This window comes from Sciurus vulgaris (genome assembly GCF_902686455.1).
Source record: "Sciurus vulgaris genome assembly, chromosome: 14".
NCBI lineage: Eukaryota > Metazoa > Chordata > Mammalia > Rodentia > Sciuridae > Sciurus > Sciurus vulgaris.
This window is the reverse complement of record NC_136475.1, coordinates 1037269-1062849: the sequence shown is the minus strand read 5'-3', so window position 1 is coordinate 1062849 and position 25581 is coordinate 1037269. Positions and strand designations below refer to the sequence as shown.

At 49.9% G+C, this 25581-nt stretch overlaps 2 protein-coding genes and 1 long non-coding RNA gene across 8 annotated transcripts in view; 2 read left to right on the top strand and 1 right to left on the bottom strand.

Annotated features, from left to right (window-relative positions):
- Positions 1-14050, top strand: part of KDM3A (lysine demethylase 3A) — a 44869-nt gene extending 30819 nt beyond the window's left edge. For 4 of the 6 annotated variants that reach the window (XM_079111247.1, XM_079111245.1, XM_079111243.1 and 1 more), the window contains 14 exons: positions 686-838; positions 958-1053; positions 1381-1508; positions 2696-2891; positions 4335-4507; positions 4883-5119; positions 6172-6343; positions 7012-7099; positions 7655-7785; positions 9885-10004; positions 10082-10221; positions 11190-11366; positions 11451-11585; positions 12190-14050. In XM_079111247.1, coding sequence (XP_078967373.1) covers positions 686-838; positions 958-1053; positions 1381-1508; positions 2696-2891; positions 4335-4507; positions 4883-5119; positions 6172-6343; positions 7012-7099; positions 7655-7785; positions 9885-10004; positions 10082-10221; positions 11190-11366; positions 11451-11585; positions 12190-12270 — 2027 coding nt within the window. In that variant the 3' untranslated portion in view covers positions 12271-14050. The remainder of the gene's footprint in view (positions 1-685; positions 839-957; positions 1054-1380; positions 1509-2695; positions 2892-4334; positions 4508-4882; positions 5120-6171; positions 6344-7011; positions 7100-7654; positions 7786-9884; positions 10005-10081; positions 10222-11189; positions 11367-11450; positions 11586-12189) is intronic. The other 2 variants (XM_079111246.1, XM_079111248.1) reach the window with 2 other exon arrangements.
- Positions 14051-18586: 4536 nt separating this feature from the next.
- On the top strand, positions 18587-19545 carry LOC306643575. Its single transcript, XR_013758990.1, has 3 exons — positions 18587-18631; positions 18679-18987; positions 19027-19545. It is a non-coding gene; the product is annotated as an uncharacterized lncRNA (long non-coding RNA).
- A 1414-nt stretch (positions 19546-20959) lies between these two features.
- Positions 20960-25581, bottom strand: part of CHMP3 (charged multivesicular body protein 3) — a 34878-nt gene continuing 30256 nt past the window's right edge. Inside the window, exons 5-6 of the mRNA XM_079111292.1 lie at positions 24692-24806; positions 20960-21354 (exon numbers count right to left, since the gene is read on the bottom strand). Of these exons, the coding sequence (XP_078967418.1) occupies positions 21212-21354; positions 24692-24806 (258 nt within the window). The 3' untranslated portion in view covers positions 20960-21211. The remainder of the gene's footprint in view (positions 21355-24691; positions 24807-25581) is intronic.

Sequence of the window (25581 nt, the reverse complement as noted above, 5' to 3'; positions counted from 1 at the left end):
AGACTGGCTTAGGAACAAGTCGTCTCCGTAGAAGACGACTGCAGCTGTGTCTGCAGAGCTTCTTGGGGACAGAGGCCGGCGGGCTGAGTTGAGGCTTCTCATCAGCAGTAGAGACTTCCTGTCTCTGGGAACTCTGCCCAGTCCTAGAAGGACCCTCCTTCTGGTTACCAGGGTCTAGCCGCTTTGTGGCATCCTGGGTTATCTCCAGCTGCTGGGCATTTGGTCAGTGTGAGCCCATCCTGGTCCAGTGTCACTCCTGGCACTGGCAGGATGGAGTCAAGGACCTGGCCTTGGACATGATGCCTGCTCCTTGCGGGCCCCTAAACACACTGGAGCTCTTAATGGGCAGCGAGGCTGTGACGGCATCTGAGTCCCCTGAGGGTGGCAGGTGGTTCTTCCCTTGAGGAAGCCAGCCCACACTGTCTGCACGTTCTCAGCAGAGCTGTGAGTGGAAAGACTGGGACAGCTGTGGTGGGCGCTGGCCTAACAGGCTTCCTGCTCGAGCGCGGCTTGGCCTCGGGCAGTGCTGAGGTGCAGGAGGCATGAACACGAGGCCCAGGCGGGCCTGCTGGGGCAGCGTTGGTGTTGAGGGTGCTCAGGGAGGACCCACTGCCCTTCTTGCCCCTCGTGTTTGACTTCGGAAGCCGTCTGTACCCCAGCCTGAGCCCTCCGTTGACCCTTGCAGGACAGGTTGCGTGGAAGCGAGCTGTGAAAGGCGTCCGAGAGATGTGTGACGTGTGTGACACCACCATCTTCAACTTGCACTGGGTGTGCCCTCGCTGTGGGTTCGGAGTGTGTGTGGATTGCTACCGGATGAAGAGGAAGAACTGCCCGCAGGGTGAGAGCTGACCTGCTTTTGCTCGCGCCCCAGGGCCTCTGTCGGCGTGTGTTGGTGGGCGTCTGAACACTGGGGCTGGGGGCCCTGCAGAACAGTTACCACAGCTGGGGTGTTTGCAGGTGCTGCCTACAAGACATTCTCTTGGCTGAGATGTGTGAAGAGTCAGATCCATGAGCCTGAGAACCTGATGCCTACACAGATCATCCCTGGGAAAGGTACTGTGCAGCGCAGTTGCTCTGTCCCTGGTCTTGGCTAGCTCGGGGACTGGCGTTCATGTTTACCTGTGGTAGCGTGCTTACTTGCTAACCTGTGTGTTGTAGTGTGTTCTGTGGGCGGCAGGAGGTGGGGACAGTGCCCCCAGGGCTGAGGCTGTGCTTGTAGGCAAGCACGCACAAGCTCTCTGCTCTTCTCCCTGCCCTTGCACTTGGCCGAAGGCCTTGTGGATGGTCTCTGGGGCTGTTGGGAGGGGCGGGCGCCTGCTGGCCCTCCGGGAGGCGCTCCAGGCCAAGGCCGCTCACGTGTGCTCCTGCCCTTGTTTTCAGCACTCTACGACGTGGGAGACATTGTTCATTCTGTGAGAGCCAAATGGGGCATCAAGGCTAATTGCCCCTGTGCCAACAGGCAGTTCAAGCTCTTTTCAAAGCCAACCTCAAAGGAAGACCTGAAACAGGTATTGCTGCTTTTGCAAGGTTCACCATCATTGTGATCATGGCTTGTCTGTTTTCAAACAAGCCAAGGGTGTGTCGTGCGTTTGGCAGGAGCGCTGGGCTGGTGTGGAGAGCTCTGGGTGGTGTGCGGCCATTCAGAGACACATCCCTTCCTGTTCTTGCTCTGCACACCTCCTCTGGGATGACTCCTCGTAGACGGTGTTCTTTTCCTTTGAAAAAAGCAAGAACTTGTGCTGCAGTCTGCCTCACAAATTGCTGTCAGATTTGAGTGCGTTTCTAAGGACTTCTCAAGTTCTGCAGCGTTGACTCGGATAAGCTTTATGGTGTGTTCCCTCACTGTGTTACTCTGACGTGACTGCACGGCGCAGGGAAACGGCCCCCTTCCTGCAGGCGCCCTCATGCCTGCCGTCTCCTCTGCCTCTGGCTCTCCTTTCTGCCCCCATCCTCCCACGCGGGGTCGAGACTCACATGCTTGGGTACTCCACGGGTGCTGAGGCAGCACCGGGGCTGGAGGAGTCGGGGTCTTGGCAGTGAGGCGACGCTGCTTCAGCCTGCTCCCAGTGAGGCAGGAGCGATGCCAGGAGCAGTCCTGGTCCTGGCACTGCGCGGGCCCGGCTCTTCCGGGGGTGGGCCACACAGCAGCTCCTCCTGCCCTCTGGAGTTGTCACAGAAGAGTCAGTGGCGCCCTTTTTGCAGCCGGCTCCTCTTCTTCCTAGCGTGTTGAGGTGTTTTAAAGAGCTCATCTCCTCGCCTCTTAATTCTTAACCCAGAAGAGCATATTCCTTTTCTGAAACCCTAGATCGCCTTTCCTGCCTCCCTCATTTGTTTACCCACCAGCTGTGTTTCACGTGCCCAGTCTGGATTCTGACTGATCCCCAGGGAAGACAGGCACAGATCAGTCAGAGCCACATGGTCCACGGGCTGATAGGACTCGGGCAGGCCTCTGCAGGGGGAAGGGTGGCAGGTGGTCACCTTCCCCCAGGTAGTACGCAGGACCTAAACAAGAAGTTGTGCTCCCTCGTTCTGCTGTGACTGCAGGATTGCCGAAGCCCTGAAATAATGAGGGCAGTTTGTCGGGTAGCTTTGTTTTGGAGGAACTTCTCTCACTAGTAGCTGCTAGGGGAGGAGCTAAGAGAAGCAGAGGGCCGTTCTCCAGCTTATACAGAACTCTCCTCTTACTCCCACACAGACGTCCTTAGCTGGTGAGAAGCTGGCTCTGGGGGCTGTGCTCCCGCCCAGCCCCTCGGTGTTGGAGCCAGCGGCCGGGGGTGGGGAAGCGGCCTCCAGGCCAGCCTGCAGCGTGAAGCCTCCCTGTCCAGCCAGCACGGCTCCACTCAGCTGGCTGGCAGACCTGACCAGCGGAAACGTCAACAAGGAGAACAAGGGTGAGTGTTCCTGAGGCTTGGCCGCCTTGCTGCTGGGAGAACAGTGGTTGGAAGCCTCCTGTGAGGGAACGTGTGCCCGCCGGGGTCCCAGAGGTGAGGTCGCAGCGAGCTCCTGAGGGCCAGAGCTCAGAGAGACGGACAGCGCCGAGACCCTCACGAAGGGGTTTTGGTCTTTCACCTTTCTGTCCTTACCACGTTGTATTTGGTTCCTTTTTCATCTAAACTGGAATGTGCTGTCTTCAGTCTCTGTCATTTGCTGTTTCAGGATGCTGGGGAAAATACAAGTAACATGGACTTTGGAATTAGGTAGACTTAGAATAGAATTTAGGTGATTCTGCTTTCTGGCTAATTTCTTTCATGGAAATATCCTAAAAAAGTTGTAGTGATTGAAATTTTGACACCATAAATAAAGGGATTGTATAGCATCTGGAGCAGGGTCCTCCAGAAGTACAAGGTATAGTTTAACATCCCAACACGTAAGAGGAAAACCGTGTGGTGAGATGCAGAAAAACAACGTATAAAGTCTAACACCGAAGTGTGATTTTTATAAAGACTTTTAGAAGGAAACAGCCTTAGTGTTTCAGTGTTGATTCTTTTTTTTTTTGAGATGAGGTTTGCTTTCACTGTAGTGCGGGGCAGGTATCAAGCACTTGGGCTTAAGCAATTCTTCTGCCTTAACCTCCTGACCCATACCACCATGCCTGGCTTGAATTTTTTAAAAAATTGTTTTGATAGTTTCCTTCTTTGTTCAAGGATGAGACACGGGTGTCTGTTGTCATTAACTTTGTTAAGCAGCATCATACTGGAAATCCTGGCCAGTGCACTAAGGCCAAAAAAAGAGAAATCAAGAAAAGATGTAAGGAATTGATAAAACTGTCAATATTTGTAGATAGTACTATGAAAAGTCCAAAAGACTCTGTATTTACAAAACACATTGCTGTTGCTACATAATAGGGTAAATTAAGAAAAACCCATTTAATTTTGCACACCAGAAAGAGAAGTGAAAGTTTTAAAAAGTGCCATTTACCATAGTTTCACCTGGATACTAGATATTGTTTTTAATATCTAGTGGAAAATCTTTAATTAATACTGTTGGCATTTATCCCCTTAAATTTTTCTTGGTTCTAGCAAATGAAAACCAAGTTTTGTATATGTTTGTTTTGGTACTGGGGACTTAACCCAGGGGTGCTTTACCACTGAGCTGTAGTGTAGCATCCCCAGCCTTTTTATTTTTATTTTGAGGCAGGGCCTCACTGAGTTGCTGAGGCTGGCCTTGAACTTGTGATCCTTCTGCTTCAGCTTCCTGAGTTGCTGGGATTACAGGCGTGTGCTACCATACCCAGCAAAAATCCAAGTCTTAAAATAATTCTGTTAATAGAAGAATACTAAGAGTTGCCTTTCAGAATGCTTTTAAATCTGGATTTTTTTTGGGTTTTGTTTTAGAAAAACAACCTACAATGCCAATTTTAAAGAATGAAATCAAATGCCTTCCACCCCTTCCCCCTCTGAGCAAGTCCAGCACAGTACTTCACACCTTTAACAGCACAATCTTGACACCTGTAAGCAACAATAATTCTGGTTTCCTCCGAAATCTCTTGAATTCCTCCACAGGAAAGGTATGTGCTTGCTTTATTGTTTGCATTCTACTTTACAGAGTTGCATAGAAACAGGAAGAGATGAGAGAAACTGAAATGGTAGAAGTGGGACATAACGCACATTCTTTACCACTGTGGGGACAGGAGGCCGAGTCATTGGCAGATGTGATTCACAGGGCAGGGCCACTTTCTCCTATTATACTTTTTCCTGTCCTCACTTTCCTGTATCCAGGTGGCAACAGAGGACTTGCCTCTTTGCATGGGGGTCCTGGCTGGAACTCTTTGAGTATATACATGATAGGTAGTCATCCTACCTTTATAGGAATGGGACTTTCCTATAAAGTATATAATTGTGGAATTATGTACTTAAAAGACTGTATTCTTTCCTAAATTCAGACAGAAAATGGACTCAAGAATACACCAAAAATCCTTGATGACATCTTTGCCTCTTTGGTGCAAAACAAGACTTCCTCCGATTTATCTAAGAGACCTCAAGGACTGACAATCAAGCCCAGTATTCTGGGTTTTGACACTCCTCACTACTGGCTTTGCGATAATCGCTTGCTGTGCTTGCAAGATCCCAACAACAAGAGCAATTGGAACGTGTTCAGGGAGTGCTGGAAGCAAGGGCAGGTAACAGCCCCACCCAGTTCACAGTCCTCTCCTCTTCTTGGTTCCCTTGTCACCAGGGGTGGAATCTAGGGGCACTTGACCACTGAGCCACATCTCTAGCTTTTTTAATATTTCACTTAGAGACAGGGTCTTGCTAAGTTGTTTAGGGCCTCACTCAGTTGCTGAGGTTAGCTTCAAGCCTGCGATCCTCCTACCTCAGCCTCCTGAGCCACTGGTGTGCCTGGCTCCACACTTGGTCTTTGCCTGTGTGGTGAACCTCAGCAGGGAAGGTGGGATTGCCAGTGGGTTTGGAGGAGTGACAGCTCGGTGTAAAATGAGCATCCTCTTTCATGAATGGGCTTTTTGGGTGGGCCAGTGCCATGTGGCCACATCTTGGACTTGGTGTGGCTCCCCCAAGCTGCCATTGTTGATCTGAAGCTGCAGCTGAAGTGTGCAGGACATGCCTGGCCTTGTGGGCCCATTGCCGTGCTTGGGTTGTTTTGGTTCCATTTTCTGGACCTTTGAGTTTTCTTGTCTGCCAAACCAGGCTGTTCACCAAAGGAACATTTGCTCATGGGAATTTGTGGGAACTGCCAAGTAAAAAAAATGTGTTGAATCATTCCAAAAATGAGGTGTGCCACCTCCTGGGATTTGCTCAGTCACACAGACTGCAGCAGGGACAGGCTGAATGCAGCAGTCAGCCAGCAGGTCTGGCTGGTTACGAAATAACATGTGTAAGTGGCTTACACTGAAAATAAAGTCACGTGATTTAGCCTGAAGCTCAGGATTCCTGGTTCGTCTTGAACAAGCACCACTGGGCAGCCTCAGGTCCATGTCCTGCCTGGTGATGACAGGCTGGAGTCCAGGTGGGGCTGGCCTGACAGGACACTCCCACCAGCTTTGTCTCCTTCGCATCCTGTGCTGGCACCTGGGCCTTGGCAGCTGGGTGTTCCGGGAGCAGGGGGATCTGAGTGGGAAGGTGGTGCTTTCCCCTATAGGCTGACTGATGCGGCGGAGAGCTGCTGTGGGCTGGGCACGGCTGGAGTGTGCACTAAGCTCCTTTCTCTCTTTAGCCGGTGATGGTCTCAGGCGTGCACCATAGACTGAATGCTGAGCTCTGGAAACCTGAGTCCTTCAGGAAGGAGTTTGGTGAGCAGGAAGTGGATCTAGTGAACTGTAGGACCAACGAAATCATTACGGGAGCCACAGTAGGAGACTTCTGGGATGGATTTGAAGATGTCCCAAGTATGTACTGAAGATCTTTGAAGGGATATGGAAGGAGGAGGGGACACAGGAACAGCAAGGAGTCTGAGGACTGAGCCTCTTTCCTCCTTGCAGAGTCTTGCTTCTGAACTAGGGCAGTGTCCATTGCTGGTCCTAGTTCTATTACAAGGGAATCCCTCTCCATGCCATCCAGAGGATGAGGGGGAGTGGGCCTTGCTGGTCCTGTCCATGCAGAGCAGATGTCCTCTGCAGAGCCAGTCATTTCTCTGTGACACTGGCCTCAGGAAACTGGACTTGCTTCTAGTCACCTGTGGTTGAGGAAGAGCAGACGGGCCTGTGAGGGCCATTGCAAAACACAACCTGTGTATCATTGGCACGGGGGAATGGCTAGATTTCAAAGAACGAGTAGCATCAAAAAAGACAGGACCTATACAAATCAACTGCTGATCTTTATTTTGTTGCCTCCAGAGTCCAAATGGATTTCTTGACAAAGTACAAATGATTGGCAAATGGCAGGAGGGGGCGGACATTAGGGGAAAGAAGTATTTGTGTTCTGAGTGGAGCAGGTAGTGAAGATTTTACAGAGATAAAACTTTTTATTTGTATTGTTGGCATAAAATATGAACTGGTCATTTATTTTGGTCTGAATCAGGAATAATAACAATTTACTTATTTTGGTTACTTTTCAGATCGTTTAAAAAACGAAAAAGAACCAATGGTGCTGAAGCTTAAGGACTGGCCACCGGGAGAAGATTTTAGAGATATGATGCCTTCCAGGTAAGCTCGCAAGGTGGGAGCAGAGGATTCTGTCCTGGTCTTGGAAGGACGAATTCTTTGAGGTGATGAGGAATGGCTTTTAGGGAAGTAAGAAAGCTCTTGGTTTCGTTGGTGCTGGTTTTTGTTTCTGGCTGTAATCTTCGGAGAGAGTGTTTTAAATGAGGGGAGCAGTCGAGGCCGTGGGGCTGGCGCACCTACTGCCCAGGAAATGCTGCCCCGGTGGTGAGGCCCATGGGCCTCGAGGCACGTTGCACAGCATGGCTCTGCCACGCCGTCCAGACAGGGAGAGCCCGGCTCCTCGTTAACCTGGAAGGGCCGCACAGTGTGAGGACGTTACTCCTGGTGTTGGCCCTTACCAGGACGTAAGTTCTGCTGAGCTCTTGTCTGAAATGTTCCAGAAACTCCTACGGTTCTGGCCCAGATCTCAGTGAGGGCTCTCTCCAGCTTCAGGGTCACACACATCTTTGTTCTCTTCAGTATAGAAGGAACAAGTCAAGTCTCACCATAATAAATAAGGCAGGCTTATTTTGCAAATTCCTGGCTTTCTTGTCCTAGGTTTGATGACCTGATGGCCAACATTCCACTGCCTGAGTACACAAGGCGAGATGGCAAACTGAACTTGGCCTCTAGACTGCCAAACTACTTTGTTCGGCCGGACCTGGGCCCCAAGATGTATAATGCCTATGGTAAGGAGGAAACGGCTGGTGTTAACAGTTTCCCAAGACGTAAACCAAAGCCTTTGGGTTGCTTCCCAGGGGCAGAGAAGACACACCACCCTTGGCACAGCAGCGCCTCGGCCCTTGGACTTCCTCTCCCCTTGGTCGCGCACTGCAGGGTGAGAAGTGACTGAGAAACCTCCAGGCTTTGCTCCTGTTTGGTTTAAACAGCATGGCAGTGGATCTCTTCCTCCGAGACTTGATAGCTGGCAGTGTCGCTTTGTGAAAGCTTTTTAAACTGACACGGTCGTGCCCATCCTGAGCCAGGCAAAAGCAGATGGTTTCTTCTCACTCCTGACACTTGCCTCACTCCTGTATCGCTGCAGAGCTGACGCTGGCCCTGGGTTGGGTACTTAGGCTGTGGCTCCTCAGAGGAGAGGACCAGGCTCACTCTAGCTGCAGGATCCCCAGTTTTCCAAGTGGGGACAAGGATTTCAAAACAGCAGAAGGGAGAATGACCTGTGCAGGGCCTCCTAGGTGAGGGGCGAGCCTGAGACCAGACCTTGAAAATCAGGAGCCCATCTCCCCACCGTCCCCACCACAGTGCCCACCACCCAGCAGCCCCTGCTCCAACTTGTGTTTCTTTTCATGAAAGTTCATGGTTGCTTTTTGTTTTTTGTTTCAAGATTAGTTTCTGGGAATCCTTTCCCTGTGACTGTTAGTTCTCATAATATCAGTTCCAGGCTCCCTCAGTCGAGAGTCTGGCTTTACTTATCGATGGCTGCCGTCTTCGGGCCAGTGGCTGGGTAGGTCTCGTTTCCTCCTCACAACTCTTCCTTCACCAGTGTGGCCTGGCCAGGCAGCAGGCAGCCCCTATTGCAGCCGATTGGTTCCTCGCTCTGGCTCCCAGCTCCTCCCCCGTCCCTGGCCCCTGGTCTCAGCCAGTGTCCGGAGTTTGTGCTCGTAGTTCCTCCTGTTGGCCACTGCGCTGTGTGTTGTCTCCCTGCATATGTCGAGTTCCAAAATACAAGCAGAATCAGACTTCCTGGTACTGATTCATGCTGCCAGATGGAACATTCATTCATTTATTTTGTAGCAGGTTAATGGAGTTTCTAAAATTTACATTTTTCACTTTTTATTATGGAAATGTTTTCCAAATACAATGAGAACATGAGTGTCTAGGACAGCAGTTCCCCATATACTCACTATCCAGTGAAAACAGGCACTGGCTTTTTGTCATAATCGTGATTAGCTCCTCCCCTAACAGCAAACTCCATGTGTCTTGAGAGTTCACCCTAACACCTAGTGCTTTATTTACCCCAAGGGCTGATGCTCAGCAGGTTGGAAAGGCAGCAAAGCATAGCAGGGCTCTGGCCCCAGAGGGGCATCTGGAGGCATGCCCACAAGTACAGCCACAGGGGAGCTGGGCATCAGGGCCTCCTCGAGGCTGGTAGGATAGCACATAGCCTCTGCTTGCCCCTCCAGGCACTTCCCTGCACCCCTCAGCTGGAGCAGCAGAGTCTTGGTGTCAGGACAGGCCAGCCGGGGTGACTGCGAGGCAAGGCGAGCCTTCTCCCCTGGGTAGGGAATCAGAAGCACTGAAAACAGGAGGGTCCACACACTCTGGCCTGGTGTGGTGGGCAGTGTTCCCTGTGGACTGCCAGTAGCCGTCTGGGGCCCATCTTCCTGGGTGTGAGTGGGCATCTTCCAGTAGACACCTTGAGTGGACCTGTGGTGCTGGCTCTTGGCCCCAAGCCCACACAGCCTGTGCCCACCGTAGCTCAGGCTCACCTAAGGGAAGGTCCTTGCAGTGATTCCTGGCCTCAGGAGTCCGCTCCACCACTTTAGCCTGCTGCTTTCTCCCCGCTTTTCAAGCCAACACATTTTTTTCCCATAGTTTCATCCTGAGCACAAGTATCTTATCAGGAGCCCCTTTTGCCTGTCACTGGAAACAAGGCTTAGAATTTGTTGATGTGTGTTTCTCTAACTAAGCATTGACAGAGTACTTTCTAAGTGAAAGGACGGCTCCAACCCCCGTGGTGGTGTTTTTCATGATTAGAGATAAATTTTGTTTCAGGCATCTCCCAGTGTTCATCGTCAGCAAATTTAAGAATGTTTTCTTTTCGCAGGATTAATCACTCCAGAAGATCGGAAATATGGAACGACAAACCTCCACCTAGACGTCTCTGACGCAGCTAATGTCATGGTCTATGTGGGCATCCCCAAAGGGCAGTGCGAGCAGGAAGAAGGTAGGGGGCTCTGCATGGGGCAGGGCTTACGTCTGAGCGCGGCCTGTGGTCTGACCACCTGCTTTTCCATGCTCCAGAAGTTCTCAGGACCATCCAAGACGGAGACTCTGATGAACTCACTATAAAGCGATTTATTGAAGGGAAAGAGAAGCCAGGAGCCCTTTGGCACATCTATGCTGCGAAGGACACAGAGAAAATAAGAGAATTCCTTAAAAAGGTGTGTTCTTTGCCCGTGTTGTGTGACCATGTTAGAAACTGCTACATGCACTGAACTGACCCACGTGCCCGGGTGGACAGGCTGGCAGAGGTAGTGAAGACGGGGGCCTCCTCTTTTGTGTGTTTTATGTCAGAGTGCATTTGGAGAGCTGTGTTCTCTGCTTTCAGAGTAGTTCACCTGCTTACCTCCGAGCATCCATTTATCTTTATTGCATTGAAATCAGCACTTGAGAAATTAATATAGACCGTGGCCCTGAGCTTCCTTGTTCAAAGTATGTTACTAAGGTCCCTTGGTGCAGGCCCTACTTATGTTTGTTAGCAAGGGATTGCGGGGCTCTGGAAGCTTCTAGGCTTCCCCTGGAGTTGGCATGTAGTTTAGCCAGGGCACTTGTGGAAGTTCTTGGCATTGGGAGAGGTGTGGCTTACTTGCTTTTAACCCTGTTGGTACTGAGGCTACCAGTTGTGACCCAAGTGTCCTTAGCTGTGGTCTCCGTCATCCACGATGCGTGGATCTGAGCTGCTGAGCCCACTGCCTCGCACTTGTTTTGAGTGATGCTGTTTCCAGGCAAGGGTCATGTGACTTCTAAAACCTGCTGGCCACCATATTGTTCCTCATAGCATCACTCTGGGTGTACTTGCCCACATACTGGGTCTAGGATGAAAAAGTTTGATCTGAGCCATCTTCAGGACTGTTTAATAACTCATTGTTAAGTAAAGATAGGTCTTTAATAACAGTAAAACAAGTTTATATCTAAGGAACTTGAACCTACTTACATTTAACAGTCCAAGCCAAAAATGCCTAAATGTAGTGTTGACAAAAATACGTAGAGGCTGCGTCAGTTAGAGGAAACAGAAGCCGTGTGCTGTCTGTCTTTTCTCGTCTTTCCGGGTCTGACTGCTGTTCTTTTCCCGCAGTGGGGCACTTGATCTATTCGCCTCGGGTATTGGATGTCACTCTTGTTATTTTAGGTATCAGAAGAGCAGGGTCAAGAAAACCCAGCAGATCATGACCCTATTCATGACCAGAGCTGGTATCTGGACCGGTCGTTGAGGAAGCGCCTCCATCAGGAGTACGGGGTGCAAGGTTGGGCCATCGTCCAGTTTCTTGGGGACGTGGTGTTCATCCCAGCGGGAGCTCCCCACCAGGCAAGGACGCTGCTTTTCTTCTTTCTCTGCTGTGGACTCTGAGGTTCTCTGCTGTGGAAGCTAATGGGGCTTGGTGTCTTTCAGGTTCATAACTTATATAGCTGCATCAAGGTGGCTGAAGACTTTGTGTCTCCAGAGCATGTTAAACACTGCTTCTGGCTTACTCAGGAATTCCGTTATCTGTCACAGACTCATACTAACCACGAAGACAAGTTACAGGTAAAAATAGAACTGACTTGGCATTCGCCGGCTCCGGCTTCCTGGCCTGTTTGTGCCCGTGGAGAGACAGTGAACATGGCAGCATCACGCTGGGCATAGGGAGTCGACCGACTGGCTTTACATCTAGCTCACTGTCTACTTCAGTGGAGGAGCCCCGAGGAACCGGGGCCGGACTGTGCCCTAGAGAAAGGCTGCTTGTGTTCAGGGACGAGGGCTGGCTTCTGGCCCTGCTCATCTGCTGGCCAGGGGTTCTCATCAGTTCTGGTGCAGCAGGACCAGTCTCTGGCCAGAAAGTGATCCCCTAACGTTTGGGAGTTAGGGAGATCCCTAAATTCTGGAAAAAGAAGGAAGGGAACAAAAGGCAGGGCTATCCTCAGAACCTACCTCTGGTCGCACTGGCCTGCAGGACAGGAGATGAGCTCCGCATTCTCCAGAGGCGGCGGGTGTGTGAATAGGAGATGCTGGTGGGAAGGAGCCCGGGGCCTTTTCTGATGCTGGCATTTTGTAGTAAACATTGACAGATCGAGATGGTGATACAACTGGGCGTTGTTTATGCTTAGTGACAGGTTCGGTCAAGTGATCCATTTCTCTTCCGCCGTTTTAGGTGAAGAACGTTATCTACCATGCAGTGAAAGATGCAGTTGCTATGCTGAAAGCCAGTGAGTCGAGTTTCGGCAGACCATAATCCCTGCACATTGGAAATGAATTATTGGCAGCTGTTCAAACTCTTCAGGCAGGACTCCTGTGGACTGAGATTTCATGTTACCTCATCTTTTTTAAAATATACCCGACTTGTGAGGGTACTCTGTCTAATGTATATTCCTAGTGTTTACAGACACTAAATGTGTATATGTAGTAACTGTATACAGACGTGCATCCTGATACTGTGACTTCTCTCCTAGTACAGGACTCTTTCCAAGCTGTAAAAACAGAGCCTCGTATCAACTCTGGAATAGTCATTTCTCAGCTGTGTCTGGATGAAGCGGTCAGACAGGTTTATACGCTTAGATCGCTGTGGGCTTAATTGGGACTGGTGGTCTCGCGCCTGTCTGGCCACCCTCCCCCCTGGTCAGGTCCAGGACGAGGAGGAAGCGACGGCTGAAGGAGCAGTTCTGTATGGCATAGGACTGGCGTCATAGAGCAGAAACCAACTACTGTACGACTCTTGGGGTTAACCATCTTTAGTTTAATGGAATTTTAATTTAAATGAAGCTTTGCTAATTTTAAGTGTTAAGCATTTTGCATTAAAATATTCATATAATATTTTGGTTCAGTACATTGACATTACCTTCTGGCTGTGGATTCAGCACTTTTATCAAAGGTAGGTTTGAGAGATTGCTGCAAGAACTCTTCTTCAAGGCAGAATAGGGGCTGTAAGCCAAGTGGAAAGTGCCATGCGTGCACAGGAGAACCACCAGTAATGGAACTGGGCTATTAACGGAAGCATGCCCAGGCACATGGCCCTAACCAGGAGCGAGGTGGGCAGTGCTGGTCATGCTTCTGAGGAGGGAGTACAGGTTTCAGAGTGTGGGGCCTAACACCACTCTGGAGAAGGCACAAGGAAGTGGCCCACTGCTTTAGGCTACTAGCGCTATGATGACCTATAGAATCAGTAGTAGAATCTTGGGGAGGTGCTCCCAGAGAATTCCTCATGCCTTTATTCAGGCTTGGGTCTGAAATCTGCACTGTTGCTTGAGAAGTGACAAAGAAGAGTAGTAAAAGTGACAGCCACTTATAAGCCAGGATTCAGGGGGCTCAGGTAATGGGAGGACTGTTGGTCACATACAACCAGAGGCAAAAAGACACTGTAGGCCAGAGGCACAGGACCCTTTCCACTGTCAGGTTGGACCTGCAAGGCTTGCAGATTCTGAAATGATTCAGTGCTTACTCTGGAATAGCTGAAAGGTTTAAAGAGGTGAGAGTTTAGGAAATATGTGCAAGGGATTGCCAGACATGACCGGGAAGATCTGGAAAAGAGCCGAGTAGAACTTACTGAAATGACATACGATGGGTCAAGTCAGGAATTCAGCATGTGAGAAACAGCAGAGTCCTGTGAACTAGACTGGAAAATGCCACGGAATGCAGCGCTGGACAGCAGAAAGCCAAGAAGAACAACAGGTTTAGTGACAGCTGAAGAAAATTGGAAGGAGGTGACAGAGACATCTTAAGAATTCTCTAGTATTGATGAGAGGTCAGGTAGAGGCAGCCGACTAAATCAAGGACAGTTTTAAAACCCACAGGTGTGTGCGTAGTAATAAGCCTAAATACCAAAAGCAGCTCCCCACTGAAACTTGTCCAACGGGCCTTTTCAGCTTCATGAGGGTGTTTGCAAAAGTGACACCTAATCAGCAGAAACTGCTTCGGGTCGGGATTTTGACCGATCCTGGACTGACGGTGCCAGGCAGCCGCAGCTGCATGCCTAGCTGGGTGTCAGAGTCGTGTGCTAGGACATAGCCCCGCCCTGAGTCAGCATCTGCGGTGGACTTTGAAGAAGCAAGCAGCCTTCTTACCACATGGAACGCTGAAAACAAGCCTAGAGCCAGCACTTTCTCTCCCATAGTTTCAGGGCGAAAAAACATCATTGTCAACTTGCTGAAGGGAACAACTTCTAAAAATAACCTTAGGAGAAGAATATCACTCCACATTATGCAAGGAAAAATGGTGTACGAGGAAAACCCTAAATGCCTTGATACTTAAACAAAGTAGTATAAAACTGTTCTTAGAAGCTGAAAGTTTTGGAAAGGGCTGGTTATGGTTAGAAAACAGAATTTGCTTAATGCCATTGAACTCTTCACTTTGCAGGAATTAAAATGGTAAATGTTTGTATATTTTTCCATAAGGAAAAAAAAAAACGCCACATAGGAAGGCCTCTGGAATTGAATAATTGCATTTATGTGTCGGCAGGAGAGAAGGAACAAAGAACAGAAGAGACGCCTTTCTAACCAAACGGTGCAGTTACAAGGTGCAGATGACCTGAATAGACATGCTGCTGCTGAGAATCTGACTACAGGTGAAAAGTAAAAGCATAGGAAAATCACACGGTGAAGATAAGAGTACGAAAGCAAATAATAGCAACATACATGGACTTAGAGCACCGCCAGAGGGCACGTCATCAAAGGACCACTTGTGCAGGAAGAGGTGGTACTTAGCATCTAGTACAGCTTCAAAACGGGAAGAAGATATGGCAAAGGACGAGACTGTCAATGTTGACCGCAAAATACCCTCCTGTAATAGGTGCATAAGCCGACATGACGTAAAAAGGTACGTGAACACAGAAGTGAACTTTGATTAAGTCTTAAGACTGTGGAAGTTGAAATTCTGTGATAATGGAATTTTAAATAACAGATAACTAAAAATTCTCAAATGTTGGGAAATTAAGCACCCAGCAAAGTGGAATGGAAGTTAGGTGTTTGGAACTGCAATAAAACAACACATGGATGGGATCTCGTTACAACAGTGCGGAAGAAATCACGGCTTTCGACATACACAGAAGAGAAGGTTGGGGGCTGAGGGTGTTGCTTGGTGGATGAGGTCCTGGGTTCCACCCCAGCCCCGAAAAAGAAGGAAAAGTTTATATTTCTAGACCCAATAAGAAAGAGGAAAGAATTAAAGCAGTAATAATGATCTAGTAAACAATATAAAGGCCAAAAAAATTTTTCTTTGTAAAGATTAAAATGGTTAAATCTCTAAGGTCAGTAATGGGAAAAAAAGATGACCACTGCATGATTCTGTGGACATTCAAGGGGTAATAAGGGAAGGCTGTGGATCATCTTCTGTTGATAAGTTTGATAACGCCGAGAAGTTCCCTCAAAAACAACTCACTGAACAAAGTACAGGGAACATTTCAACATCCTCATCGATGACATAACCTGACTACCAAGGAAATTACAGACCAGTACCCTGGTTAGCAATCGTGAAAGTCCTCCAAGGGACAGGTGAGCATGACCATGTGGGATTTATCCCAGGAATGCAAAACTGCTCTCACGTTTGAAAATCAAATCCAGATATTCCACTGCATGAACAGGATCATGGAGAAACATTAAAGAGATGCAGAGAAACCCTTAGACAAGGTACAGCCACCTTCCACGACAAAATCTAAGCTAGGTAAGTGCATTTTTGAAAATTACTCAATAACAGTATACAAAAGTAGAATTTCTAAATGCCATCAATAAAAAACTTAAGAGCATCACTTCCATAGGAAACCCTCAGACTCTTACAACACATTCACGGAAAGGTGCAGGCTTGCTGAAAACTGCAGGGTGAGGCCAAGGGCTGGGCAGCGGGGGTGAAGCACGCCCTACAGCTCAGGCTGCCACTGCTGGCTCTTCTCAAAGCCGGGCAGGGCCTTGCTCCAGAGCAGACCACCCATCTGGCAGGGACTCTGGCTGGCATCCCCTTTCTAGTGCAGCCTGCGCATGGGGAGGTGTCTTCTGGCCCTGTTGCTCAGCAGGAAGCGGGGCTTGGGACTGGTACAAAACTGCAGGTGCAGCTACCGTGTCCCCACAGCCCAGGGGCCCCAGAGCCTGCCGAGCGCACAGAAACCTGGTGGGCTACTCACTACTTGTGATGGCTGCGGTGCAGAATGCAGCCTGTGTTAAACAAGATCCGGGGGCGGGGACTAACCAAGTGACCCCACAGCACGGAACGACTACTAAAGTAAAAGCAAACATGGTAAGCAAAACCAAAACCAGGTACGTTGATCTGTGCTGCTGCCGCCGTAACAAAACGAAGACCCGAGGTGGACACTTATGAAGAGGTGAGGTGAAGGTCCAAGACGAGGCAGCCCACCTGGCTGTCATGGAGGACTGGCATCACAATGGCAGGAATGGGGAGAGACAGTATGATGAGGCTGGAGGCCAGAGGCTGTGGGCCAGCATGGCCTCTTGAGGACCACTGTTAATAACTAGGAATTCCTTGCAGAGGCAGCAGCTCCTTCCGAGCGAGGGCAGTGCCCACGTGAGGGCCTACCTCTCAAAGGTTACGCTGGCCCCCAGTGCCACACGCTGGGCCAGACTTCCAGCACATGAAGGAGCAGACACATCAAACTCAACCATGGCAATGGCTTTGGAAAACATTGACAAACATGAAGAGTGAGAATTTGGGGCTGGGGACAGCTCGGTTCATAGAGTGCTTGCCTGTCAAGCACAAGGCCCTGGGTTCGATCCTCGGCACTGCTTTAAAAAAAATTCAAAAAAGGGGGAAACTTTACGATGTACTAAGGATTTTAAATAAGTCAAGTCTAGTCATGTGGTAGAAGATATTCTAAATGAACAACTGTAGAAAAAAGCTTCTCAACATTAGTGATCTTTAAAATAGTATCAAAGGAATTGAACTGTTAATAATCTCTACAGCATAATCCCCAAAAGACACCAGGCACAGGGAAAGTTTTACAAGTGATTTTGCACATTTAGAAAAAACATAATACATTTGTAAACTTGCAAAATAGTCAAGAGGATAGAAAACAAGTAAAACGAAAGCTTTCCCCCCTTTCTTTTGGTACTGGGGTCTGAACTTGGGGCACTCCCCACTGAGCTGCATCCCCAGCCCTTTTTATTTTTTGAGGCTGGTGGGAGCTTGTAATGCGTTCATCACCTCGGCTCCAGAGCAGCTGGGATCATGGGGTGTAGTTCTTGCGTGACCGTGGGCTGTTTTCTCACACCCCCCCCCCCCATCTTCTGGGTGTACATGATGCTCTCCATCCTTGAAGGTCAGCGTTGCTAGAATTCTTCAAGGCTGTTCTGCCATCTTTCAACACCCAGCTGGACACCGCTTTCTGGCCCCCGTGGTCTGAGGTCAGAAATCACGTGCTAATCTTACTGTGGCCCCCTGCCCACGAGTTCTCATGCTGCTTGCGGTGTCTCATGAGGGGCTTGGTGGGCTCCCGCATGGCTTCCAGCTCTCTTCCAGTCTCCATCCCTGCCCGCCTCCTGGGGCTGCCCTGATGCCCACGCGGCTCAGCCTGCTGCTGCTTTACCCCTTCTGCGTCTCAGGCTGGTTTTCAGGTTTGCAGGTTTTTGCTGCTGTTCCGATGTGCTTTTGAACACCTCTGGCATTTTGTTAGTTTCTGCTCTTAAGTTTATATGGTTCCATTTTGCCATTTCTGCCTGTCAGGTGTCCATTCTGTCAGTGCCCCTGGTTTCCCTCAGGTGGGTGTGCGTGGCTTTGTCTCCCCCCCCAGCCTCCTTCCTGGGTTTCCAGTGCTGTCAGCTGCGGTCTCCATCCCGGCGCACCGGTATTGTAAAGCAACACCGACAGGTTCTCCATTAGGCACCTTGTGTTAAGATGGACACAGTGATTCCTGAATGAGGCCCATGTGTCCCAGGGGAGCCAGAGGCCAAGACCCCACACAGAGCAGGCTGTCATCTTCAAGGGACCAAGCTGGGGAAGGGGCAGGAAAGGGCAAATCAAGTGTCACAAAGTTCTCTCTCCATTTTAAAATTTCATTTTTCTTGATTGAGCATTTGCTGCAAGCCCTTGTTTCCCACACTTCTGACAAACTGGATTTTACAGGTTTCTCTGAGGGGTGGGTATTTGTGTGTTTTACTATTATGCTGTCATCCTATAAATATATTTTTGAAACTGTAATTTCATCAGAAGACAACTCTCTCAGCCTTACAAAACGAAAAACCACCTGTTTCCTCACTGTGGCTTAAATCACGTGGCTCAAACAACTCGGCTGCAGGGGCTCACTAATTCTGGTATCTCAAAGAAAACCGTCCCCACAGGAGGCTGAGGCTGGAAGGTCACAACTTTGCAACTGGTCATCCTCATGAAACACGGTCTCAAAAAAGTGGGGTAGGGGGCAAGGGACTCAGTGGCAGAGTCCCCAGCACTGGGAAAAAATAACCAAACAAACTGAAAAGAAACTTATTTTATATTCCTCTTAAACATTTCCTAAGATTTTCACTGTACAATTAATTCATACCGACAGATGTCTAGAGTACCTGTCACTAAGTCAAAACTCCGTTCTTCAGAATGCGCAAAGCTGAAGGACTCCCTAGTGGCTCCAGCGGCACTGAGCAGGTGTGGCCACACTGCCCACCTGGGTTGGCACATGCCCCTCTTCGCCGCAGCTCAGAGGCAGCCCCTGGAGACAGGCCAGGGCCTAGGTGGCCCTGAGCAGCAGGGTGGATACACCAGGAGAGAGGTCCTGCTGACCTGCCCACAGCAGGCTGCGGAGCAACCACCCCGAACTGGAAATAGCTCCGTTCAGAGGGGATGGGTGGGTTGGTGGTGGATGACCTCGAAAGCCCTTGGGACTGAGTGAACGGGTCTGTTAGGACACCAAGAAGGTCCTGGGAGATGAGAGTGAGGGTGGGAGGAACTGTCCCAGTGCCTGAGGATCAAGGAACAACCTGCAGGTTGGCACTGCTGTGACCACCTCCCTGAGGGTAGGACGGCAGTGGCCCACCAGGTGCAGGGGAGGACGCACACACACCAGCTGCCTGACTGGGTGCAGGGGGAGGACGCATACACAGCACCAGCTGCCTGACCAGGTGCAGGGGGAGGATGCACACACAGCATGCAGCCGGGTCCTATCCCACTTTGGGGAACAGAAAAAGGCCTGTATGAAAACCAGCTGGGTCTGGTAATACCAGCAGGGCGGAGGTGAAGCCAGGAGGACCTCAAGTTCAAGGCCAGCCTCAGCAATTTAGCGAGACCTTGTCTCAAGAAGAGCTGGGTCTTTCACTCTTCCAAAGTGGACTGGGACTCTCCAGGCCGTTTCCAGGCCTTGGGTGCTGGACTGGGCTCATCACTGGACCTCAGAAGATCTGAAAACACTCTGCCAGTTCTTCCCACCTTGACCCACAGACTCACTGCAGTACCAGTAAGAACCACAGCACGTTCCTCTGGATCTGAACAGCTGCAGGACACCCTGCATCACCAGCACGGTGGTCCAAGAAGAATAAAGCCAGAGGATGGACGCTCCTCTGAAGCTGCCGTCCGCGCACTGGTCCCAGAGCAGCTCGCCAAGGAGATGCAGCACTGAGTACAGAAACCGCCCAACACCGTCAGCTCATCTTGGGCAAAAGTGGATGCAGTACAGTGGAAAAAGGCAGCCTCCCACAGTGTGGATCTGGATGTGCACGTGCAAACACAATCCACGTACAAGCTCCAACACCCCCTGTGGAAGTTAACTCAAAGTGGATCAAAGATCTAAATGTGAAACTCGTAACTCCTAGACTTTCTCCTAGAAGGAAATGCAGACACCTCAGGTTTGGTGATGATTTTTAAATACAATCCTCCACAGGCACAATGCAGGAAAGAAAAATGATAAGCAGCATCTGTTAAAAGAAAGAACTGCTCTGAAAGTCTACAGACAGCAAGAAGCCACCCAGAGGCTGGGACACGTCTGCAAAGGACATCTCTGATCATCACAGTGTCACCCAAAATTCAATCTGAAAACTAAACAACTTGCTTCAACAAATGAGCAAGAGAGAGACCTGGGCAGGCAGCTCGCCAAAGACGACATACTGGCAAGGACACGTACAGATGCTCAACATTCAGGGTCACAGAATAGCGAGTACCAACGTGCTCCGCATGGTGAGAACCCAGGAGGCGCACACACCCACCCTGAGGAAGGAGAACAGCACCCTCCTCGTCACTGCTGGAACTCGAGGCACGCAGCTCGGGAAGACATCGGGCAGAGCCTTTTCTGACTGGCCTGCTCTCCATCCAGTCCGCAGCTGAGCCCGTGGAACTGATCAGATGAATCAAGACTCTCGTCTACACAAAACTGCACGTGGATGTGACTCAGGGCTTAGAAGAAACGAGCTGCCAAGCCTGGAAAGAAGAGGGGGAACTTCAACGCCTGGTGCTAAGTGGAGGGAGGCGGCATGAAGAAGCTGGGGGCTCAGTGATCCCTGCATTCTAGAAAGGGCTGACAGTGGCTGGGTGCAGGGAAAGGAGCCCAGGACACGGGCAGGTGGTGAAACTGTGATGCTGGACACATGGTCACACATCTGGGCAGACCCCCAGGGTCTGGTGTACGGTTGGTGTCCGCGTTGCCCAGGCGCGGCAGCGGTGCAGGCTCACGTGAGAAGGCTGAGAGAAGCCGCGTCCGGCAAGGAGCTCTGCAAACCAGCAGGCAGGCTGGCGTGGGGCTGCTGCCTGGCGCCTGAGCACTCCTGCCTCACCGCTGACCTGTGGTGCCCAGGCGTCCCCTGCACAGGACACCAGCTGGCAGCAGGCAAGGCAGCAGAGGTGAGAGGCCCTTCCCACAGCTGACGGTCCACACAGCAGGGATGGGGTGCCGGCCAGCCACCTCTCACGCTCCTCTCGGTTGCACGACCAACTGCAGAAGGGCCACCCGCTGAGTCTGCCGGCTGAAGCGCTGCTCGTCCCAAGGGAGCCCCTCAAGAGTCCACAAGGGACCGAGTGTTAAAGCGGAATTTATTAAAATCCATTTACATAGTGTTTCTCACACACACGCGGCAGGCAGAGTCCTCAGCATCTGGGCTCCCGTCAGTTCTTAGAACTGCATCACGAGGAAGTGGAAGAACGCGGCTGCCTGCTCCTGCGCTGCGACAGCGCCCGCACCCCCAGCCCCCGGCCTCCACGCCAAGAGATACAGGCAGGTGCGCCCATGGGGGGCCACGGGGGAGACGAGGGCCCCGCCTGAGGCCCTAGCTGCGGAGGGTGGCCAGCCTGGACTGCATGGCCTCCAGAGCCTCTTCCTCCTCCTCGTCTTCAGAGGCAGCCATGGCTCCCTGAGGCTCAGGCTCAGGAAGGGCGTCGGTCACTTTACTGGGTGCTTTGCCCAAGGCCCCTGAAAAGAAAGAGTATAAGCAGATCAACAAGAAGTGTCCCAAACTCCCTGCTGCCACTCTTGGACCCACCTGACAAGGACAGAGAAGCACAGTGAACCAGTGGCACATGGGTACACAGCACTTCATCCTGACACCTGCCAAGTGGCCCAGGGTAGCCTGGAACTCTGGGCTCAAGTGATCCCCCTCAGTAGGTGGGACAGGCATGTGTCACCAGGTCCAGCCCCAAATCACAGTCACTGCAAGGATTTTGATTTCAAGAATCTTGGTTCTGCCAGCTCTGGTGGCCTTGCCTGCAGCACCAGCTGCCCAGGAGGCTGAGATAGGAGAATAACCTGAGCCCAGGAGTTCCAGGTATGACACCACATCTAAACACTACTGAAATTTTTAAACCTCCAAAAAAATTTTCTCAATCTTCAGAATGTATTTTCTTGGAATAATTATTCTTTGAACAACTTAATGCACAAATAAAAGTACCAGTCAGACTCAGTGTTACATGTCTGCAATTCACAACTGCAGCAACTCAGGAGGCTGAGGCAGGAGGATCACCAAGTTGAAGGCCAGCCTGGCCAGCTTAGCAAGAGCCTTTCTCAAAATAAAAAGAACTGGGAATTTTGCTCAATGGTAGAGCACCCAGGGTTTCAGTCACTACCACCAAAAGAATGAACAATTAAAAAAAAAAAAAAAAATCCACCATTTTTACTAAGATAAAACTCAAAATCTACAATCCCATACCATATCCACCAAAAAAAAAAAAAAAAAAAAAGTAAATGATAATAATTCTAACCAAGGAGGTGCAAGACCCCTACAAAGAAAAATACAGAATACTGAAGAAAGAAACAGAAGACACACAGACCTCCTGTGTTCACTGACAGGCAGAATGAATATTGTCCAAATGGCCACACTATCAAAAGCAATATACAGATGCAGTGCACTCCCCATCAAACTTCACCGAACTAGAAAAACAGTTCTAAAATTCATTTGGAAGAATAAAAGAGTGACCAAAGCAATTCTAAGCTAAAAAACCAATGCTGGAAGCCTCACGGTCCAGGGCTTCAACTGAAACTATAGAGCTGTAGTGACAAAAACCACATGGGATGGGCATAAACAGACACAGAGAGCAGGGAGAGAACAGAAGGCAGACGAACCCACCAGATACAGTCATCTAGTCCTTGACAAAGGAGCCAATCACGCACCAGAGAAAAGACAGCCTTGTAACAAATGGCTGGGTATCCATATGTAGAAGAATGAGACTAGACACCTCTTTCTCGCCCTGCACAAAAGTCAACTCAAAAGAGATCTGAGATGTAGGAATCAGATGAGAAACCTTGCAACTCCTAGAAGAAAACGTATTGTCAACACTCTAGCACGTATTGTCAACACTCTAGCATATTGGCACAGGCAACGACTTTCTCAATAAGACCCCTGATGCTCAGGAAAAAATTCCAAGAGTTAATAAATAGGGTGATATCCAATTAAAAAGTTCTATACTGCAAAGAAAAAAATTAGGAATGTGAAGAGAGAACCTACAGAATGGGAGGAAATCTTTGCTGCTACTCTTCTGACAAAGGATTAATATCCAGAATATATAAAGAACTTAAAGAACAAAACAAAACAAAATCCAATTGCTAAGTGAGCAAGTGAACTCAACATACGCTTCTCCAAAGAAGAAACACAAATGGCCAAGAAATAAATGAAAAAATGTTCAGCATCTTCAGCCAATCAAAGTGCGTGAGCCCTCCTAGAGAGCACAGCCCAGCGGCCGTCCTCAGGAGCACAAGCACTAGGGGGCGCTGGAGAGACGAGGGAAGCAGCACTTCCACTCTGGGTGGGTCGGGGCATCAGCCCAGCACCATGGAAACCAGCAGGTAGGCTCCTCAGAAGACAGGCAGGGAACCCCACTGACCCAGCTGGACCGCTCCTCGGTACTGACCCGAAGACTCACTGTCGTCACACCACAGTGACGCCTGCAGGCCCGCGTTCACAGCAGCACAATCACAACAGCCAAACTACGGAACCAGCCTGGTGGCCATCAGCAGATGAATGGACAGAGGCACTGCGGCACACGGACACTGCGGAGTTTCATTCAGCCATGAAGAAAAATGGAATCATGTCACGTGTAGGAAATGGATGGAACCTGAGACCAGTATGTCAAGCCAGATAAGCCAAACCCAGAAGGTCAGGGTCGTATGTTCTCTCTAATGTGGAAGCTAGGAAGGGAAACGGAAAAGAAAAGGGGGACCTCATGAAAATCCAAAGGGATCAGTAGAGTAGAGGAAAGGGAGCATGGGAGGAAGGAGGTGAGGGAGAGAGGAAACACTGGGACATGATATTGGCCAAATTATATTGTACATAGTGCACATGTATGAATACGTAACAACCCCATCTTTACGTACAACTATAATGCACCAATAAAAAAAATGGGGAAAAAACCCAGAAAATCTAGAAGTAAAGGTAAAGTTTAAAACCTCATTAACGATCATCACTTAGCGGATAACTACAATTTTTAATCAGCCCTCTTCCAGACCTTTCCTGTGGATGTGTTTTTACACAAGAGGATGTATTTCAGCAACAGGCCTTTTTCTCACAATACACTGAACATCTTTCCGTGTCAATGAACATGTTTCTGTATTGGATACACGGTATTCCATTAAAGTAGACACAACTGACTCAACCAGTATGCCAGCACTAGTCATTCAGTTTGCTTTAAAGTTTTCAATACTATAAATAATGCCACGAGAGACACCCTAAGTCTGTCTTTTGGCACATCCTTAATCATTTCAGGAGAACAGGCTCCTGGAAGTCCATCTGCTAGGAAGAGGGCCTTGGATGACTACTGCCAAATTGCTTTAAAAAAAAGTCTATACCACTGGGCACAATGATGCACACCTGTAATCCGAGCGACTCAGGAGGCTGAGCAGGAGGATCACAAGTTCAAAGCCAGCCTCAGCAACTTAGCAAGGCCCTAAGCAACTTGGCGAGACCCTGACTCTAAATAAAAAACAAAAGAGGCTGAGGATGTGGCTCAGTGGTTAAGTGCCCCTGACAGGTTCACTCCATGGTACAAAGAAAAAAAGAAAAAGAAAAAGAAAGTCTGTACCAACTTTCAGCAACAGGACATAAGAAGATCTCTCCCTGATCATTATGAAAGCTTTACAAATTTAAAAATTCTTTGTTTTTAAAAGATGATCATGCTTACTTTTCAAGAACTCACAGACTCAAAAATAAAAAAACATAAAAGCAGGAGTCAGAGTTTAAAGAATGAAGCTCTTGGCTAATTTGGTGCAAGGGAGAAGGGCCACCCCAGGAGGGAGAGGCGTGAGAGTCTCATGGTCATACCTGCTGTGATTTCAAACAGAATCTTGTCGATCTCCATCTCGGCTTCTTCTTCCATTTCCTCTTGGTCGTCCATGCTTTCAAAGGTGTCCTCTAACATCTCTTCTATGATCCCAGCCTAAACAGATGGAGCATGTCACCACCCTGCACTGCAACACCAGCTTCCACCAACCCCAGATGCCACCTAGACAAACCTCTCGTCTCCCACGTCCAGGTCACCCTTGCCGGACAAACACACAAGACAGGCGGTCAAAGGAAACCCTGGACAGCGAGCTTGCCCCTCAGTGCCGAGGCTGGGAGGCCCCACCAGGCTCCTAGCCAAGGCCTCAGGTGGCCTGCCTGCACTGGCAGCGCCTGGGGCACCTACTGTTGGGAGACATCCACCCTGACCCTGCAGACACATCTAAAGCAGGGCCACAACAGCCTGGGTACTGGTGGAGCCACTGGAGCCGCTGTGTGAGAGCAAAGCAGACTCTAGAAGCCCCGAAGATTCCTGGAGCACATGTAGCCCCGGTCCCAGCTGGGGTGTCCTGGGGAGTCCAAAGACTGATCTCCCAAGCCTGATCTCCCACTCCTGGGAGAGCTGGAAACCCAACAAGGGACAGGCCAGAGGCTTCTGGAAGCCCTGTGCCTGGTAACCCACAGCAGCCAGCCACGCAGCCTCCTTTGCTCTGAGGGCAGCAAGAGCCATGGTGACAGCCAGGCCCTGTGGCCAACTCCCAGCCAAGATGACCGAGGGCAGCTACTGAAGCGAAGGTCAGGACTGTGCCCTCCAATGATACAACAGGGCACCGGGCACACTGGGCAGAGGAGGCAGGAAGGGGCCAGTGGCTGTGGTGGGGCAGAGCAGGGGAGCCGAGCAGGGCTTCTGAAGAGAGGAAGACCCTGGGGGC